The sequence below is a fragment of the Chelmon rostratus genome, chromosome 9 (assembly GCF_017976325.1).
Source record: "Chelmon rostratus isolate fCheRos1 chromosome 9, fCheRos1.pri, whole genome shotgun sequence".
NCBI classification, from domain to species: Eukaryota; Metazoa; Chordata; class Actinopteri; order Chaetodontiformes; family Chaetodontidae; genus Chelmon; species Chelmon rostratus.
This window is the reverse complement of record NC_055666.1, coordinates 18,797,405-18,815,394: the sequence shown is the minus strand read 5'-3', so window position 1 is coordinate 18,815,394 and position 17,990 is coordinate 18,797,405. Positions and strand designations below refer to the sequence as shown.

The 17,990-nt window shown below is 41.4% G+C and overlaps 2 protein-coding genes across 2 annotated transcripts; one reads left to right on the top strand and one right to left on the bottom strand.

Moving 5' to 3' along the window:
- Positions 1–378: 378 nt before the first annotated feature.
- zbtb33 (zinc finger and BTB domain containing 33) lies at positions 379–5,835 on the top strand. The gene is made up of 3 exons (XM_041944089.1): positions 379–395; positions 541–664; positions 2,078–5,835. Exon 3 carries the CDS (start codon positions 2,080–2,082, stop codon positions 3,949–3,951), a length of 1,872 nt encoding a protein of 623 aa, XP_041800023.1. The 5' UTR covers positions 379–395; positions 541–664; positions 2,078–2,079; the 3' UTR covers positions 3,952–5,835.
- Positions 5,836–7,881: 2,046 nt separating this feature from the next.
- Positions 7,882–17,254, bottom strand: tmem255a (transmembrane protein 255A). Its single transcript, XM_041944606.1, has 10 exons — positions 17,197–17,254; positions 13,886–14,028; positions 13,204–13,266; positions 11,393–11,482; positions 10,168–10,233; positions 9,910–9,998; positions 9,662–9,733; positions 9,107–9,275; positions 8,782–8,928; positions 7,882–8,025 (listed from the first exon to the last, which is right to left on the bottom strand). The coding sequence occupies exons 1-10, from the start codon at positions 17,252–17,254 to the stop codon at positions 7,882–7,884; spliced, it is 1,041 nt and encodes a 346-aa protein (XP_041800540.1).
- Between the last annotated feature and the right edge of the window lie 736 nt (positions 17,255–17,990).

The following is a 17,990-nucleotide window of genomic DNA, read 5'->3' as shown; positions in this document are numbered from 1 at the left end:
TGTGAAGTAGCACGCATGTGCTTGCAGCAGCAAAAAAAATCAGAAAGCAAGATGTCTTTCTACCGTTGAACTGAAAACGAAAGTGGGCCCGATAAACAGAGGAAGACTGGCAATAGAGTGCGACCGCCACGTGCCTCATCTGCGGGCAAAATGTGTTATTCAGGGACTTCATGCAAACCTCAGCCGCATGAAAGGGACTCGAGCAGGCCACGACGTGAGAAGAGAATCGAAACCTGACCAGAGCTCAACCGTTTTTTTTTTACACTTAATGTCCGCTGAGATGGCAATAATCTCCTCGCTTATATTTTGAAAGCGGAAGTCGTGAACCGGTAGTTATCTACACGCTGAAACCGGCGTGGAAAAAGTAAACAGTTTTAAGATGAAATAACGCACAGGTACTTTTTCATAGTCGTTTTAGGCTATCGCGAATTCAACCTGATATTTGTAATGTGTCTTGTAATGCTATACTGTTTTAATCTTGTTGTTTCTAAACCTTCGCGACGGCGACTCCTTGTGGCTGCTCAATCAATGAGGCTGTAGTGAGCGCCGAGAGCGGTTGGCTGGGGAAGCTGTGTGTTGTTAGCCATTGTCTACAACCAGCTAAGTTACTACAGTCCGTAGTAGCGGTCCTGCTTGGTCTTGGCAGAAAACACCAGGGTTGCAGGTAAACAGAATTAATGTCACGTGCAGCCAGTTCACCCAGCAAGATTTCATAGTAGCATGTTTTCATTGTTTTGTATTTGAAGCAAGCATGCTAACAAGCTGCTAGATAGTAGGCCGTGCTGTCCATTTTTCCATTAGAGAGGAAGCAGGGAGGAAACACAGCTAGCGTTACCTTTGTTAACTAGCTAACAGCAGCGTTTGAATATTACTCTAAACACATCGATGACAATAAAAATAGATTTGTCAAGTAGCTAATGTCACCGTTAAAGTTATATAATCGTAGTTCTGCACTTATGTCATGTCATGCCAGATTAAAATTTCAGCTACTTACAACAACTTTGGCAAACTAACGTTTAGCTAACGTCAGCCACTGAGCGAACGTTAGCTAAACGGTATTGCTAACGTTATTGTTTTTGTTGGCTGACAAACATAGCTACCATGCCTTACATTTGTTTACATGGCTACTAACAGTGAACTTCACATTCACACTGTCATCGTTCATGTTTCCTCAAAGACTGCAACACGGCCTTTTCGAGAGCGTGAAGTTATTTTTCTGATGAAAATGAATTAATAATTTAATCCCAGCAATAGCCAGTTTATTGGTCACAATCATCTTAAATTAATGCAGCCAACGATATAATATTAAAACAGCCTAATATCATGCCTCCATAAAGGTTTGAATGTTGAATTTTTGTTTAAAGTGTTTTGTCCTGTGTAATATTTGTTCCACATCATTTATATCTGTGTAGATAGACTTAAGTATTAGAAGCTGGAACTACACCACTAAACTCGCTGGGCCAATATTAGCTTATTATGTTTTCCTTGTAAACGGCACGTATGTTGACTGATAGGATAGAAGTACAAGATTTCAGCTCAGAAGAGCCAAATACATGTAATAATATTATAGTAATATTAGCGTCACCATCACATAGTTTGTCCACCAGATAACACTGACGTTTTCTTCAATCTAAAATATCAATATAGGCCTCAAAAATCGTCAGTGTATGTCTGAAACACATCCTAGTATGACAGTATTATGTACAACAGCATCTCACTAAAGTGCTAGCATAAAGGTTTGAGAAGCGAGCGTGTGGCGGGGACGCTTGTTCCCTGGACCGGCAGGATAAATCTGAATTGGCTCTCAGTCCTGAGATGAGATGGGTTGTTCTGGGCAGCCTCCAGGTGTGAATGTGTGTATCTGTGCAGATGTGATCAGCCAAAGAGAGGCTTCCTCTCAGTGAAACTTCTCTGACTGCTGGGATGTTCATGACAATTGGAACCTGGAAGCTCTTTCGCAGCGTGTTTTGCTGAAGCACTTGGTATTCTGCATGTCGCTGTAATGTAATTAACTGACTTTACTTGTGCATTCAGAAATGTGATTCTGATTTGTTTTCTTTGATTTTTCCTTCTACAGTCATGCCAAGTCTAAAGCTGATATCTGCTACCGACACACAGTACTCGGCAACTGTGCTGAAGTCTATGAACGAACAGCGAAACCATGGATTATTTTGTGATGTCACCATTATCATACAGGAAAAGAAATTCAGAGCTCACAAGACAATCCTGTCTGCCTCGAGTACATATTTCCACCAGCTCTTCAGTGTCGCTGGACAAGTGATCGAGTTAAACTTCATCAGGGCAGAAATCTTTGAGGAGATTCTCAATTACATTTACACCTCCAAGATTATCCGTGTCCGCTCTGACATGCTTGAGGAGCTCATAAATGCTGGACAGATACTGGGAGTCAAGTTTATTGCGAACTTGGGGTCACCATTATCTCAAGTTAAGGGTCTCCCCGGCTTGTCGAAGGAGACGGAAAACAAAAGCGACACAGCCACAGAGATGATGCCGATCATCACAGAGTCATTCTCAATATCTGCGGAGGAATTCAATCAGACAAGCAAGCAGGCGGGTAATGACGAGGACTCGGACAGCGATGTTATGTTTGTCTCCCAAACCAAAGCAGCCAATCAGAAAGCCCGCTCGGGTGAGGTCATTGATTTGGATTCAGCTGACTCAGAAAATGTAGCAGTAAATCAGAATAAAGAATCAAATCAAGCGGACGCAAAAAATACAGAGAAGACCAGAGCCCCTATTAAAACATATACTGCAAAACCCCCCAGCGTCACTTGTCCAAATCCCAGTTTGCCCAACAACAGCCCTCTGTGCAGTCCAGACAGCAGCTCCAATAACTCGTCTTCCCCTGCCAGAGTTTCCTCAGGAAGTGCTCCCACAACTCCAGCCAGGTCAAGCAGTTTCACACCTGAGCCCTCGAGTGCCTCTCAGCCCTCTGAAAACAGTGATATAATGGGAGTCCACAAGAAGCAAGTCACTACTTCATCTCACCTAGGTGATTTCAAATTAAGGCTCTCGGATGTGTCTGAAAGCCCAGCAAATCAATCAAACATTCCTAAATCAACTATAGCAGCAAAAAAGACAGTGACACTCCACACAGCCACAGAGATTGATTCAATTTCATCAGGCTGTAAAGTGTATGCCAATATTGGAGAAAATACGTATGATATTGTCCCAGTGAAGGAAGACCCAGGCGAAGGAGGCTCTAAAGCCAATAAAGGGAAGAGGTCATTAATGGCAACGCCCTTGAAACCCCTGGAGAAAACACCCACGTCACCGAAGGCCAGCCCAAACAAGAAGAGGACCAAAACAGAGCTTGAGGATCACTACGAGCTGATCATGGACGGGAAGACTTTCTACGTGTGCATCGTCTGCAAGCGACCCTACGTGTGTCTGACAAGTCTCCGCCGCCACTTCAACACCCACTCGTGGGAAAAGAAGTACCCGTGTCGCTATTGTAACAAGGTCTTTGCACTGGCCGAGTACAGAACTAAACATGAAATCCACCACACAGGAGAGAGGAGGTACCAGTGCTTGGTGTGCAATGAAATGTTCATGAACTACCAGTTACTGTCCACCCACTGCAAGCAAGTGCACAACGAGGATCCCAGCGGGAGGAAAGAGAAAGATGACGGCGACAACAATTTATACCGACTGCTACCATGTAAAACGGTGCAGATGAAGCCATACTCGTGGACTACTGGCGGGCAGGGGGTCCCCGTCATATCTGAGGATGGCAGTGTGCATCACATAACGACCCCCGGTGAAGACGTGCACTCTTCCACCCAGACCAGGATGTTGAACTGGGATGACATCTTTGTCGAGCCAGATGCTCACCTGCCTCCTGGTGATCATCCCCGACCGGGGTCAACCATTAACTCTCCTCCACAGGCAGCCACAGAGTTTGACTTTGTTATACCAGAGACCTACTGAGCAACATTCACTGCTCCATTACTTGTGCCTTTTTAGGTGCCCCCCCACCCACTTTCGTTTTTGGTTCCATGTCAGCAATTTTGTCTCTCTCTCTCTCACACTCTCATTCTCTCTCTCTCTCTCTTCCTCTTCATTTTTGTTACAAATATTTTTTTGCAGTTCTGCTTTATTTAGATAGTGACATCTGGAAAGAGACAGGACAGCCAGAAGAAAGACTGTGCTCACACTTGACATTAACATGCATCTGAGGTGATCCGATCTCAAGTGGACGATGTTAGATAGAAGTGTAAATGACTACCAAGAGACATTGTGATTTGGCCACTCAAAGCACTTACAGAGGTGGTCTTGGACACACGCGACCACGTTATCTTGTGTAGTATAAGTGCTGTTGTGTTCTGATGAGTCCCCAACAAGGGCATAACGGAAACATACCTCATCAATGTAGGACATGGTGGTTGTCTGGGGGGTGTTAGCAGTGGCGTTTAGCTTGCACGCCAACCCTTGAGATAATAGAGAGGAGCACTGATGTAAGTGACTGGAGTGTGGGTTCCTTTTTCGTCTTCTCCTGCGCTCATTTTCCAGAGCTCTTTAACCTTCTAGGAGAAGTGACGCAGGCAGTAATGAAATCTGAACACAAGTGGTCAGCTGGACACCTTGGAGACACATGATAGACAGGTGTGAACGACAGTGTGTGCTGTCCACCTGATGGGTTCACCCAGGACGCATGTTAATGCCAGGTGTAAACAGAGTCAGGGTGAGGGCGGACGAAAAACGAACAGACTAGAAGGGATGACATGCAACAAAGAGCCCAGGGTGGAATCAAACCCAGGCTGCTGCGATGAGATCTCAGCCTTGATACATGATACGCTCCAGGTGAGCTTCCAGGTTGCACCAGTAAACAACATTCTGCTGTAATTCTCGATAATGTCTGCATAAGATTCAGTCACATCAGCGTTTCAACAAGCGTGGTGGTGTGACCTGCAAAACATAATTGCACCAAAACAGGAAACCGATGCTTGATTTTTGTGAGTCGTGCCGACTTCAGTTGAAGTGAAAAGGAGACAGAGCGAAGAGTTTCGAGACAGACGTGTTATGTGACCATACCTTAACTCATGTTACTCTTATTGTGTAATAGCCTTGATCTTTTTTATCATTGGAATAAGTGATAATCACGTTTGCAAAAAACCCATAGTGGTTCACACAAAGTAAAACCGTAAAGGAAATAGTTTGTATGGATAGAAAAAATTCCATGCAAGAAATAAGGTTATGGTATAAATCAGTAGCTGAAATAAAGTCTTCATCAGGATTGGATGGACATTTTCACAGATGTGAGGTGTTTTCTGGACTGATCATTCCTGGTTTCCATTTGAGACTTTGTGAAACCCAATTCTGCACAAGAGTGTTAATTATGATCTGAAATATATTTTTTAAATTGTGATTGTTGGCGATCCCTCACGTGGGTATTGTGGCAGGGAAGATGTACAATGGTTATTTAATTTCAGTGGTTGAAAAAACGGCTATGGTTTATTTTTTGCCCATGCATTGTTTTATTTTGATACACCTGTACACTTTTATTTCCTATGGTTGCCATGTTATATGTTGTATGAAATGTTATTTTCATGCCAAAATCTGCCGGCTGCATAGCATAGGATAGAAAGATTGCATACAAATGTGATGATAGGATTGAAATAAACTGAGGATTATTTCGGTCCGTACATATAGCACTTAGCGTTGGATATTTGTTGTAATGTTTTTACTTTTTTTTTTATTCTGTTTTTCCATTTTGTCAAAATGTAGTGATGGGTCAGTATGAGTAAAGAAAGTAGTGCTAACATGGAAATCTATTCAATAAAATCAAGCAGGTTTTGTTTTTTAATTAACAGATGAACCTTGTGTTGTACAGTGTATATTTGTGTTAATCCCTTTTTTAATGTTTCGAATGTTTTTAGGTTTACAGCAGTAAACAAAATGAAAAAGGTTTTAATTACTATGTTGAAATTGTACAAAATATCCCTTTTCTGTTAGGTAGCAATGGGGGTCCCCCAATAGTAAATAAATTATTAATAATTTTCACAATTGTCTTGCACAACCAGCCCTTGTATAAAACTCGATAAAAACTTATCTCTGGGTCTTGCAATGCAAATTATGAGAGTAAAACAAGTCTGAACAACTGATTCAAAATCCTGTTTGTACAGCTTCAGAAAATGAACTCACTACCACAAGAGACTAATTTATTTCTTAAAATTTATTTTACCTCAGTCCCTGGTGGAAAAAGTGAATGTACTTTCACGGAATAACCATATAAACACGGATTTTACTGATCAAATGTATGTACTAAGATTAGTCCTCTACAATGCGAGCAGCATGTGAGCTAGCAGCATGTTAACCACAATGACTGTTTTAGTTTAGCATGTTAGCATGCTAACATTCGCTAATTACTAGTAAACATAAAAATGATGAGGCTGAGTCTTGCAGGTATTTAGTCATAAAACAAAGTTTTGGAAATTAAATGTTTGATGCAATACATGGAAGAATAAGGGCTCGTTATCGCAGTTTTATCTTTACAGGGGACATTGGGACAAACTGAACCTCATGGTGGTGCTAGAGGAAAAGTCAGGGGTGGTGATGACCCAGCCAACACTGCCACCTGTTGAGCCACACTGCTAGCTTGGCTAAAAAGAAACACACACTATTTGGATTACACAAAACATCTTTTAATGGCAAGACAAAAAGGAACTGACAATCAGCCCCTGAGAATGTGTTGTTTAAATTATAAAAAGCAGTGATTAAAGCTGACAGACTGGTTTCATGGACTAAGTTTACACTCTTCCTTAGTGAACGTCAGTCCTTTTGACTTTTCATGAGCTCCCATCTCACGTCAGAGAATCCAGCTCCGACTGTTCACACTCAGCCTTACGAATGTTTTATTCCTGACAGCAAACACGTTTCAATTCTTTGATGTGATATTATCACTACTTACAAAGAGAGAGATGATATATACTTACCTGCTTTGTAGCTTTTAGTGAAAATACAATAAATAGGATTTGGAACTGTCCTGACTTAACTACCACAGAATAGCTTATTTCTTCATTAACACTGCTCTGTAAAGTTCACCACACGTTGATAGAGATATTTTTGAACATAAACTGAAGAGCTGATAAATAGATACCATGATCTGTTTGTATACCTTAGACTTAACTGCTAAAGGAGCAACTGTTTATCATACTGCTGTACATACATTATGAGCATGTAACACCTCCATTACTACTAACCTTGCCTTAAATAATGTAGTGACACTACTGACCACTGAAGAAACAACTGCTTGGGCTTGTAACTCTATTGTTTTAAATTTTCTAGCTGATTCAGATTCAGGAAAGACACCAAAGCTTTCATCTAACTCTGCATTAATCTCACACAAGGCTGGCCGCTGTGCTGTGATCCTCTGTGCAAACAGTGAGGGCATTATTACATGTACCACTCGAGGCAGGAAGCATGGACTAAAGCATTTAGATGTGCTAAAGAGAGGTGAACATAAAGCATGAGCTGGAGGAGAGTTTTTGACCTTGTACAGTAGTCCAGTGCAGCAGCACCATAAGTCCATTTGCATTAAGGCAGATAGATGTGTAAACAGTCCTGGCTTTGAACCGGTTGTCTCTCCCTTGATGTGTATATGCACACACAAACACACACACACACACAGTGCAGGCATGGGTGTGAGTGGCGCCCTGGGAGACAAACACTTGCTCCCCTGTGCTGGGCTGAACTCAAAGTTAGCGTGCTCTGTGGCCATCCTCCTCCTCACCACCTTTCCTTCGACACAGTTCTCAGCGATTGTGAGGAAGAGCCCAGAGGAATTGTGCATTCAAACCACTCAATCAGCATCCAACGACACCCACTAACGTTTCAGGTGCCCTCTGTGCGCGATACGTCTTACGGGCTGTACGGTGGGGGCTTCTCATCAGGATGGTTGTGAGGAGGAGAGTAGCGTGGAGGGACCATCGTGGGCCACAGGTGGCTGGCTCCAGACTGGGAGTCATCTGACAGGCCTGAGGAGTCAGGGAACAAGTAGGAGCCCTGCAGGAAAGGCCAAACATTTATTAGAACAGCATTTAACGAGTTTGGTTCCAGAACAGACAAAAACAGAACGAACACAAGCACATAAATACATATTAACACAAAATACAAATAAAGTGAGCGCACAATTTAAAAATAAGTAAAATTATGGGTAAAAATATAAAATCTTTACATGTTTAGAATTTGGGCCTGGATGGCTTTCTGTGCTCATGTCACTCACAGAGTTTAGAGAGATGGCAGACGGTATCTTAAAGAGTCTTTTATTCACATTAGGTTTAGTCACGTTCGCCGACTTTCTTCATCACTCTCTGAAATATCATCTGGCGTTTCCACTGTGTCCCCAGAAGTTGTAGCAACTAGACCAAGTAAAGGGGTTACACCTTTGACAGGCAACCAAATGAAATACACCTTTACTTTGAATAAAATTACAGATATCTCTGGGCTTGCACATTGTTATTATTTCTGATAATGTAAGTCGACTCAACAACATATATAACAGATCTAGTTGTTCCTTGGCATTTTAATGTGGAACTGTACCTTTAAAACCTTAAGTTGAAGTTACATGCTATTTATCACAAATTTTTTTTTATAATATTGCCTTGTAATTTCACGTACTATTTCTTTTTCAATTAAATCCTTCATCTGAACTACATGTCACTGATAAATTAACTGCCAACCACCAATCAATAATTGTGTTGAGCAAATTCCCACTCTGTGCTCAACATGCAGTGCTGCAGAGTTGAAGTGGGTCTGTACCTGCACGTCATAGGCAGTGTAAGGCGGCAGGCAGGGGGCAGTGTTGTAGTACGAGTTGAGGGAAGTGGTGGGTGGAGGAGGCTCTAAGGGAACTGGAGCTGTGATGGCCTCTGGTTCAGATGTACTCTCTGAGGCAGCAGAGGGAGTCTGACAAGGACATGAAGAATATCGATCCATTTTTGTCAGTTCAAACACGAGATAATTACAAAACCTCCACATCAACTCATACAAACACATCATCATTTCGCCTTAGACTTATTTCAACACATTTGGCAGTATTTAAGCCCTTTCTCTTCTTTGTTGGTAAATCATTCCCTTGACTTACCATGTCTTTGAAACCTCCCAGCACTGCAGCAGTAATGATGCCCAGAAAGAGGGCCACGATGTTGAGGATGGTAGCGGACCATAACAGGTGATAGAGGTGCACCACGTCCTGGCAGCTCTTCACATCTGTGTATTCATGGTAGCCTCCAATCACCTCTACACGGCTAGCCCAGTGGGTGGGACAGAGAGGGAAACAGCCTACAGTCAAGCCACTTTTTCAAATGCTGCTACCAACAGGATCTGTGCATTTGTATTCAGGACACAATGAAGACATTAAGAAGTTTTGATTTACATCGATAAATCAGTCTATGTCTGTAAAAGTTCGGATGGTTTTGGTTCAAATCTGATAGACGCAGAGGACATGGATGGATGTTTGGTCAGACACAAAAGGACATGCAGAGGAAATGGCACCCGAAAAACACAGTTCTATGACGGGTTAAATCAGAAAAGCTCTACACAATTACTACGGTTCATTCATCACATCAAAAAAAGAAAAAAAAACAACATTGAGTTGATCAATAATGGCCGATATGGTTCTAGAAAAAAAGGGACCTACTTCCAAATCATGGATGATTTCCTAAACTTTTTCAAAACATCTTTATTCTGAAGTCCCATAAGAGGATGTTCTCTGAAACAAAGGTTAAAAGAAAAGAAACATTCTTGTTCTAATACAATCAGTGCAGTTGCAGTGCAAAAAAATCTCCCACAAAAATCACACAACGGTTCACATCAAAAATCCAAACAATCAAAGCAATGCAGCAAAGCACGTAGCCACTGACTCAGAGGCCTGTTGGCCGTACTCACTTCCCACAGTTGTAGAGGTCGCAGCAGTAACAGGTGTTGCTCTTCACGCGCAGGTTACAGGGCGTGCGTGATGATGTCTGACAGGGCACCTGAAGTTCACAAATTATTTCATAATCCTGTCACTTTGGGTCGACTTCTGGCTCTTACCCACGGTGTGTCCCTATACAACTTCATGGCTGCACTGACAGGTCATGCACACACGCTGAGAATGAATTCATCGTATTTCTGTCAACACAAAGTTAAATATGTGTTTCTTACATCGCGGTCAGATGCAGTCTCACTGGAGTGATAGTCACAACGACCTGCATACAGAGGCCTCAGGTCCTGCAGTACAACAGACAACACTTATCACTGCTCTGCTTGTGGACATACACTCAGCTAGAAGAAACAAGGAAACAGAGGCAGTCACTCTCAGAGTCACTCTAAGCTGAGCTCGCCACCTTCTCAACTACCTGTTCACATCTGTCTGCTCTTCTAGAAACAGGAGTTATCTGACAAACAACCAAAACAAACGATCATCATCATAATAACCTAATTCACAAACCTATGCAATAATATGCCTTTAACAGCAACCTTAACTGTGTTACTACATAACATACTTTGTTCAATTGAGATCAAGTAGTATATTGTATGGTGTATTGTTCTTGCCTGAAGCAGAGCCCCGTTTATCACTGAGTACTCCAAACTAACACCTGTGAAGTGTCAGAAATTTTACCTGTGAATAGGACGCACTGGACCGGATGCATCAAAATCAATATCACCCATAATGATGTTCAATCATCTCAAAATCATGACCGTGGTCATTATGCACTTAATTGTGCAGCCCTACATTAGATGTATAGTCGAGGTAAAGCAGGAAAGGATTGTGCCCTTTGGCACCGAAAATGTGATTTATTTTGGGAAGTGCAATTCTGAAATATGTACAAGCAACAAAAAATTTAGGTAAATGTAAGAAAAATTAGAAAAATGAGAATGTATAACCTCTGACTGCATCACTTCAGCCTGCCACTGTCTCATATACCTTCACCTCCTTCTCTGCCGATGAACAGTGTGCCTCTTTGTAGTTTGGTGAGCAGAAGATTTCCCCTTTTCCATTTCACTGACACTCCTGGCAAACAAAAGCCTGCTAATGGTGCTCATCTCCCTTTTCAGCCAGCCATTACTTATTTTAGCTTAATTGTTTTCAGAGTGCATTAGTGGTTATTTATTGTTTCGTGTACTTTGCATAATGGAGAATGATCTCCCTGTGCCACAAAATATATTTATCTCACTGGTGCAGCACAGTTGCTGCAGCCTGCTATATGTGAGCAATGCCCTTGCAGAAGGGCATACGTTTAATATATGTTTAATGCAGACAGGGTATATTAAGCTTTAATGGGGATGGCATTGATTAATAGGCTTGTTTCAAGTCTGTGCATAAGTGTTATCCATATTTATAATTTATCAGTTTAGTTAAGTAAGTAGAAGCTTCAGTGTTACTTACAATGTGCCTTGCAGCAAAAACTCCATCGACAATCGCACAGCAGAAGGCAGCCACCACTCCGAAACTGATGAAGACAATAGACGCCACTAACTGCGAAAGGTAAACAGAGGAGCATCAGCTTCATCACTCTTCATTATGCTGTGATGTTTTTGTTTTTACAGTCGACTATAAACTCAACGTAAACACGCAGTTTTTTTGATTTTTAATTGCTTCCTGTCACCACTTTGTATTATGTTACGTTTTAAAGTGTATCATCCTGCACATGCGCTTCCCTCTGAGAATGAATCCCTCTGAATGGGATGAGGGTGGAGGGGGTTGTGGGCCGGGTAAAGGACAACAGTGACAGAGTGCTGTGGTCGTCACCTAGCTCCAGTGGTGTTCGGGCCTGGCACGGCGCCCAGTTCTTTGTAGGCACTGCAGCCCTAAATTCCCCGTTCGCCTAACTCTCCTCCTTTCACTCCTCAATGAAAGGCAGCATGTATTCAATTACACATCACCCCACCCTGCCTGCAGTCACACCGGCTCACAGTGGGGAGGCAGTGAAAGTGACGCAACAGATTCAACAGCTAGAGGTACCAGAATGTATGCGCTCTGCCACGCTACCATCATATCCAACAGCATATGATGATGATGGAATTTCAATAATGTTTCAACAATATTTAAGATGTAACAAATGTATTGATTGATCCATCAGCACACTATTTCTACCAAAATAAGATCAGTTTTAGTTATATTAATTGAAAGATTTCTGCATTTGTGTTTTCTCTCAGTGCTCAGGACTCAGCTCTCCTTGCACAGTTTGCTGCTAATTTCTGATAAAGGGATTATTAGTTGAATCACAGTAACGCTTCCTATCAGTTATGATTCATTTACTTTAACCCATTTACAAGTATAAAACAATATAGAAAATTATTCTTTGCACTTAAACATTTGGGTTGCAGTGACACTTCCGTTAATTATTGATTTTTGTGCTGATTATTCTCTAAATGAATCTAATAAAAGTCAAAAAAGTGATAAATGTCCTGTTTTGTCTACCCAACAGTAAAATCCAAATATATTCAATTTACTATCATAGAAGACTAAGAAAACCTGTACATATTCATATTTCAGTGTCAGAAATCATTGAATTCAAGGTATTTTTGCTTAAAACCTGAATGGCACCATTAATCGATTATCAAAACAGTTGCTTATTTAATTTCCTGTTGATCAGCTAATCATTTCAGCTCTACTGAAACTGTAATAACAAAAATAATAACCCAAACATAAATGATATCAATACATTTTCTACATAGTAACGTTTTATGGCTAACAACAAATCAGAGGCTGTGTGGTGTAACACTTTGTAGCTCAGTTGTGCACACACACACGGACACACGGACACACGGGGACTCCAGGCATCCAAACTCTGCTGCATTATGGGAAAAGGTGTCACGGTACAAACTCATTCTTCACTCAGCACTGACAGTTTCTGCCTGGCACGTCCCACCTGCTCCCTTCATCTGCAGTTTCCTTACGCACATTCCAGTGTGGACATCTGTCCTCCTCCACTTACACCCTATTTCTATTTCTGGCTTCATCTCCCTTGAAGCCGAGGATACTTGCTCTGATACACAAACCTCCTCAGGCCAAGTGGGACTCAGTCTGGGTTAGGTCTGCTGTGTCTATTGTCACATTAACGACATAATCAAGCTGACGTACGGTAATTGGGACTGATACGCAGTTTAATGAGAGTCCTCTGTGACTGTAGAGACAAGGAGACAGCCAGCACTGAAAGTGTTCTTAATGCACAGAGGTAATATAAATCTTCTTACCATCTGCCTCTTGTTCTCTATCAAATGAGCGCCGATAATTCCCAGAAAAGAGCCAAAGCCCAGCTGAAAAGAGAGAAAGAGCTGTTAGAGCATTTATTTAATTTAACGATAAAGCTCTGATTTCATAGAGCAGTCTTTCAGTTAAGTGTTAAGTGTTTCAGTAATGCTCTGGAGAAGCTTTTCAGCATGTTTACAGTGATATCACCGATTCACTTTTATAGATAAGCAAAATAAATTGTAAATTAAGTTACTCAAATTTTAGGATCTGAGATTTATTCTTTATCAATCTCTGTAAATTCCATTATATGTTGATGATTTAAACCATGAATCTGATGAGTTCGAGATTAAAGTTAGAGGAAATGTAGCTGACATACACTGGTTGCTTTCCTGGTAGCTCTTTACGTAAGAAGAATGCTGAAAGCCAAGTACTGTGAAGAAAACACATTTATGGGCTGAGACGCTCACTCAGCTTCTAATGACAGCGATGCTGAATAATGAATGTGGGGAAAATTCACCCCTCAGAGACCTTCAGCAATTGTGTTCATCAGAGTCCAGGAGCGGGAAGAGCTCACAGCAAACACTCGCACTTCACTCACACCTCACTTCATATGAACTCTGTCAGTGAACGGGCCTGCTGTGTTGTGCCTGTTGCTGTTGCACGCAGGTGTGAATGTGCACTCACAATGACTCCTGGGTAGTAGCCGCCCACCGTGATGTTCTGCGTCCTGGTGGTCGCTGCCAGGCCAAAGATGAGGATGAGCACAGATACAATGAGCAGCATCACCGTCACTATTATGGATTTCCTCTTCCTCCTCTTAAAGGAGCCTGCAAGACAACACATGAGGGAACAGAACTGCTCGCGTCATCAGTAAAGTGTCATGAAATTAGAAGATGAGGCTGCGACTAGAATCCATCACAAGCAATGCTGCGCTGGTAAGTAGTTAAAGAGACTCATGACTGGAGCGGAGTTTTTGAAGATGCTGCAAACTGGCTGTTCCTATTTGTCCTGTACGTATATGTTTAAGGGGAAACAGGCAAAGAAATCAAGTTAAGGTAACCTGTGAAACACTCAGCACCCTTTCAACAGAACTGTGACTGTGACTTTGAATTACATACAATGTTTTTACATATTATTTAACATTGTCAATTCATTGTTGTGTCTTGCAGACATACAGGGAAAGTAACTTCCATAATGAAGCTCAGTTCAAAATGCAGGGCTGTATTTTGAGAAGCTACGATACTAGTTAGCTCTAAAAATAACTTATGTAGCTCATGATGGGAAAAAAACATGGTCTCTGAGCAAACATCAAGCAAAATGAAATAGAAAATACCCAAATTTAACTTGACATACTGATATTTTTTACTTTGTTTAAATCACAGATGGTTTAGTTAAACAGGAAAACGTCCTGACACTCCTGAAGTTCTGTTTGATTCTACAGTTTGCAGCCACTTCTGATGAAATGTTTTTGAAACTCAAAGTACACATGGGAATTATACTTACCAGTAACAAACTGTCATTACATTGACATTAAAGAGCTTTTTCTATATGTGTGAATAAGTTGTATTAATGAGCGTCCTTGTAGCGTGGGGCTTTGAAACACTGATCATATAATTGCAACACCGCCACTTCAGGTTCAACAACCTTTCCTGTCATCCCCTATATTCTCTTTCTATCTCCACTCATATCCACTCAGCTCTCTGTAAACTGTATAATAAAGGCATAAATGGAGGTGATCACTTTAACAGGCACTTTAGTGTTTATATGACGTATATGGATCCTGTGTATTATATCCAGTACGAGTTGGCCAGGTCACTGTAGCCTGTATATTTGTAAAGCAGTTTTTATCCTGCACTTCAATAAAATGAGTTGACTTCGTCATTACAACAAACATAGTTAGTAACTTGCCTTGGGGAGCTCACACTGCAGCAGAACAGAAAGAACATTCAATACATCCTGTACTAACACTAGAACCATCATTTACTGAAGAACATATTAAAACACACAACGCTTTTTAATCTAAAAACGAAACACTTTTAAGTGTGTGAGGTTTGAAATTCAGATGTCAAATAGCCATAAAAATAAAGATATTAAAATTATGCGTCAACCTTAAACTAGAAACAAAATGTACCTTAAAGTGTGAGAGGTTTACCTTTCAAGAGTCAAATAGCCTCAGCTAATGTACATCTGTTAAACCAGTCAGATTTCTAACAGAGTGGTCTGAACCTACTCCCTGAGGGCGTCTCCTCACAGAGGGGAGCTGCTGGGTGAGAATCATCTCTAACAATATTCAGGACCTTTTGGTGAAGTTACAAACTGAGGAGAGAGACGGGAGGGAGCGGCCAGTAATTGAACATGCAGTCTCAAATATTTTGTCTGATGCACTTGCCCTAATATTCTTCTTATTCTTGCTTCTAATATACTCCATTTATTTGGACCTCTTCAGTTCCTTCTGCTGTGTTCAGAGAGCTGGTCACGACTTGACTGAGGATAATAGATCATCTAAGTCACTTCTAAGTTCAGTCTTATCAATTTGCGGAAACACAAGCGTTGGCAAGCCACAGACAGACGTCACTGCTACTGAATGCTGACGACCTGGATCAATAAGAAGTACATCAGTACTTCAGTGCTCATCATTTCACTGAGCAGGGAATGCACATGGTTTCAGCCACATTTTGTCATCATGGTGCCTGCATAAAGAAGGACGCAGCCTCTGAGATTAATGATCTAGAAATATATGTAGAATTTTGCAGAGCTGGGAGTTATATTACAATGACAATTATACTGTGATGAGTGTGCACTTCCTCTGGGATTATGTTCATTTTAATTCTGTGCTGTAGATTATGTTCTCCTCCTGCTTCTCAATTGCTAGATTACTGTTAACTAAAACAATGAGTGAGGATGTTTTGCATCAGTGAAGTTCGTAATGAATGTCTCAATTTTCCCTCTGATCACATCCCGTCAGTTTTAATCTCAGAAACCACAGCATAGGTCAAATAACATATGAAATGTAAAAAATTTGCAACTTATCTGATCTGGTCAATATAAGTATTAAGCAAAAACACTGCCGACACATTTGATTTAGTTGGTGTCCTGAGGCTCCACTCTGAATGATTTTCGTGGTAAAAGGATTTGTAGCTAAAAATCATGCATGGCCAGATTTGTTTATTATGTGAATTTCTTTGAAACCTGTTGGAGTTATACCTAAGACCAGGGAACTACAAGTATACATTCTAGTATTATATGACTTGCAGTAAAGTAAATCCATGTAGAAGTAATATTACTTCTGTTTAACATTAGTCAGATTAATTAATTTGTTTAGTCCAAAATTCTTCCGCTTCCTTAAAGAAATTCCATTTTGACAGAGAATATTAGATCATCTGATATTACAAATGTAGCTATTTGAAGATGGCCTGTGTGATATAATTACTTCAGTATGATTACATGTCTAATAAATGGGAATAAGCATTGCCTTACCAGGATGAGGAAGCCTAGAGCAAATTTACACGGATGACTCTACTGTTTGTGCCACAACAGCAAAACTGTGCAGACAGAGTAACTACAACAATCAGGCTGCACTAAAACATACAAAATAAATACTAATTTTCCCTTACATCGTTTTCCGTTTTATTCCTTTCATTTTCATAGCAGCAGCCGAGCATCCTGCCAAAATCTGTGTCAGGTTGCCCATCAGAGGCAAACATCCAGGCTGCTGTGGTTACTCAACGTCGCCGCACCTGCAGTGACGCGCTGCGGCCTGGACCAGAAAAAAAACACGGTCTGGTGATGCAACGAGTGTTTGTCCGCCTTTGTAAGCAACAAAGGCCGTTTCTGTTATTAACCGCCAAAAATAGCATGTGAGTGGCCAATCTATCAGCCTTTGGATGCACGAACAACCAAAATACGCTTTTTCAATAAATTCCCTATGAAAACGATTGTATTATTTATTTGGTAAAACCTGCTGCAGACACGCCGTTGACCTTGCACACACCTACCCATGCTGGTCTCAGAGAGAGTCAGCCCGCTGGACTGAAGGCTCTGGGCAGGAGGCATGCTGGCTGGAGGATGTTTACGCAGTCCGCCGGACGATCCTCTTGCAGATTAAAAAAATATTTAAAATAATCACGACTCAGTGTTATTCGCTATATATTTGAGAGCTAACTGCATAAAATCGTTGGCCGAAGGAGACAGTGTGCTCGCTTGCTGCTGCATTCTCTGACAACAGCCCTCCGTCCCCGCTGAGCCCGAGTCTGTCTCGTTCACATCCCCGCAGCTGCTGACACGTCTGTCGGTCTCTGTCCTCACGGCGTGTCGGTGTCGGACTCGGACAGTGAGTCGCTGCTGCTGCTGCTGGTTGTATGTGCGCATGTCACACAGGTACTCCAGAAAAAAAACCAAGCAGTTACTTGTGCTTGTTTCATAGCACTGTAACGATACTTAATTAGCCAACATATTACCAGTTCCCCATCGCTTCGTGGCCGTTACACCGCCATATTCGTTACTTTCCGTTAGAAATCCGTCAGTAGTTGCACCATAACTTGCTAATCAAAGTTGAATGGTCAGAGAACTTAATATGGTTGATAATAAGCTTGATATCCTGCTATCACTTACACTATCATCTTATCTGTCGATAAAAATAACAGATTGTACATTGACCGAATGACAAATCTTCCGCCATTTTTAAAATTAGCTTATTAACGGTTTATGTTCCAAGATACAAGATGAGCAAAGATGAGCTGAGGTAAACGTTAGCTTATCTGAACAAGTCGAAAACTGGGTTTGGGATATA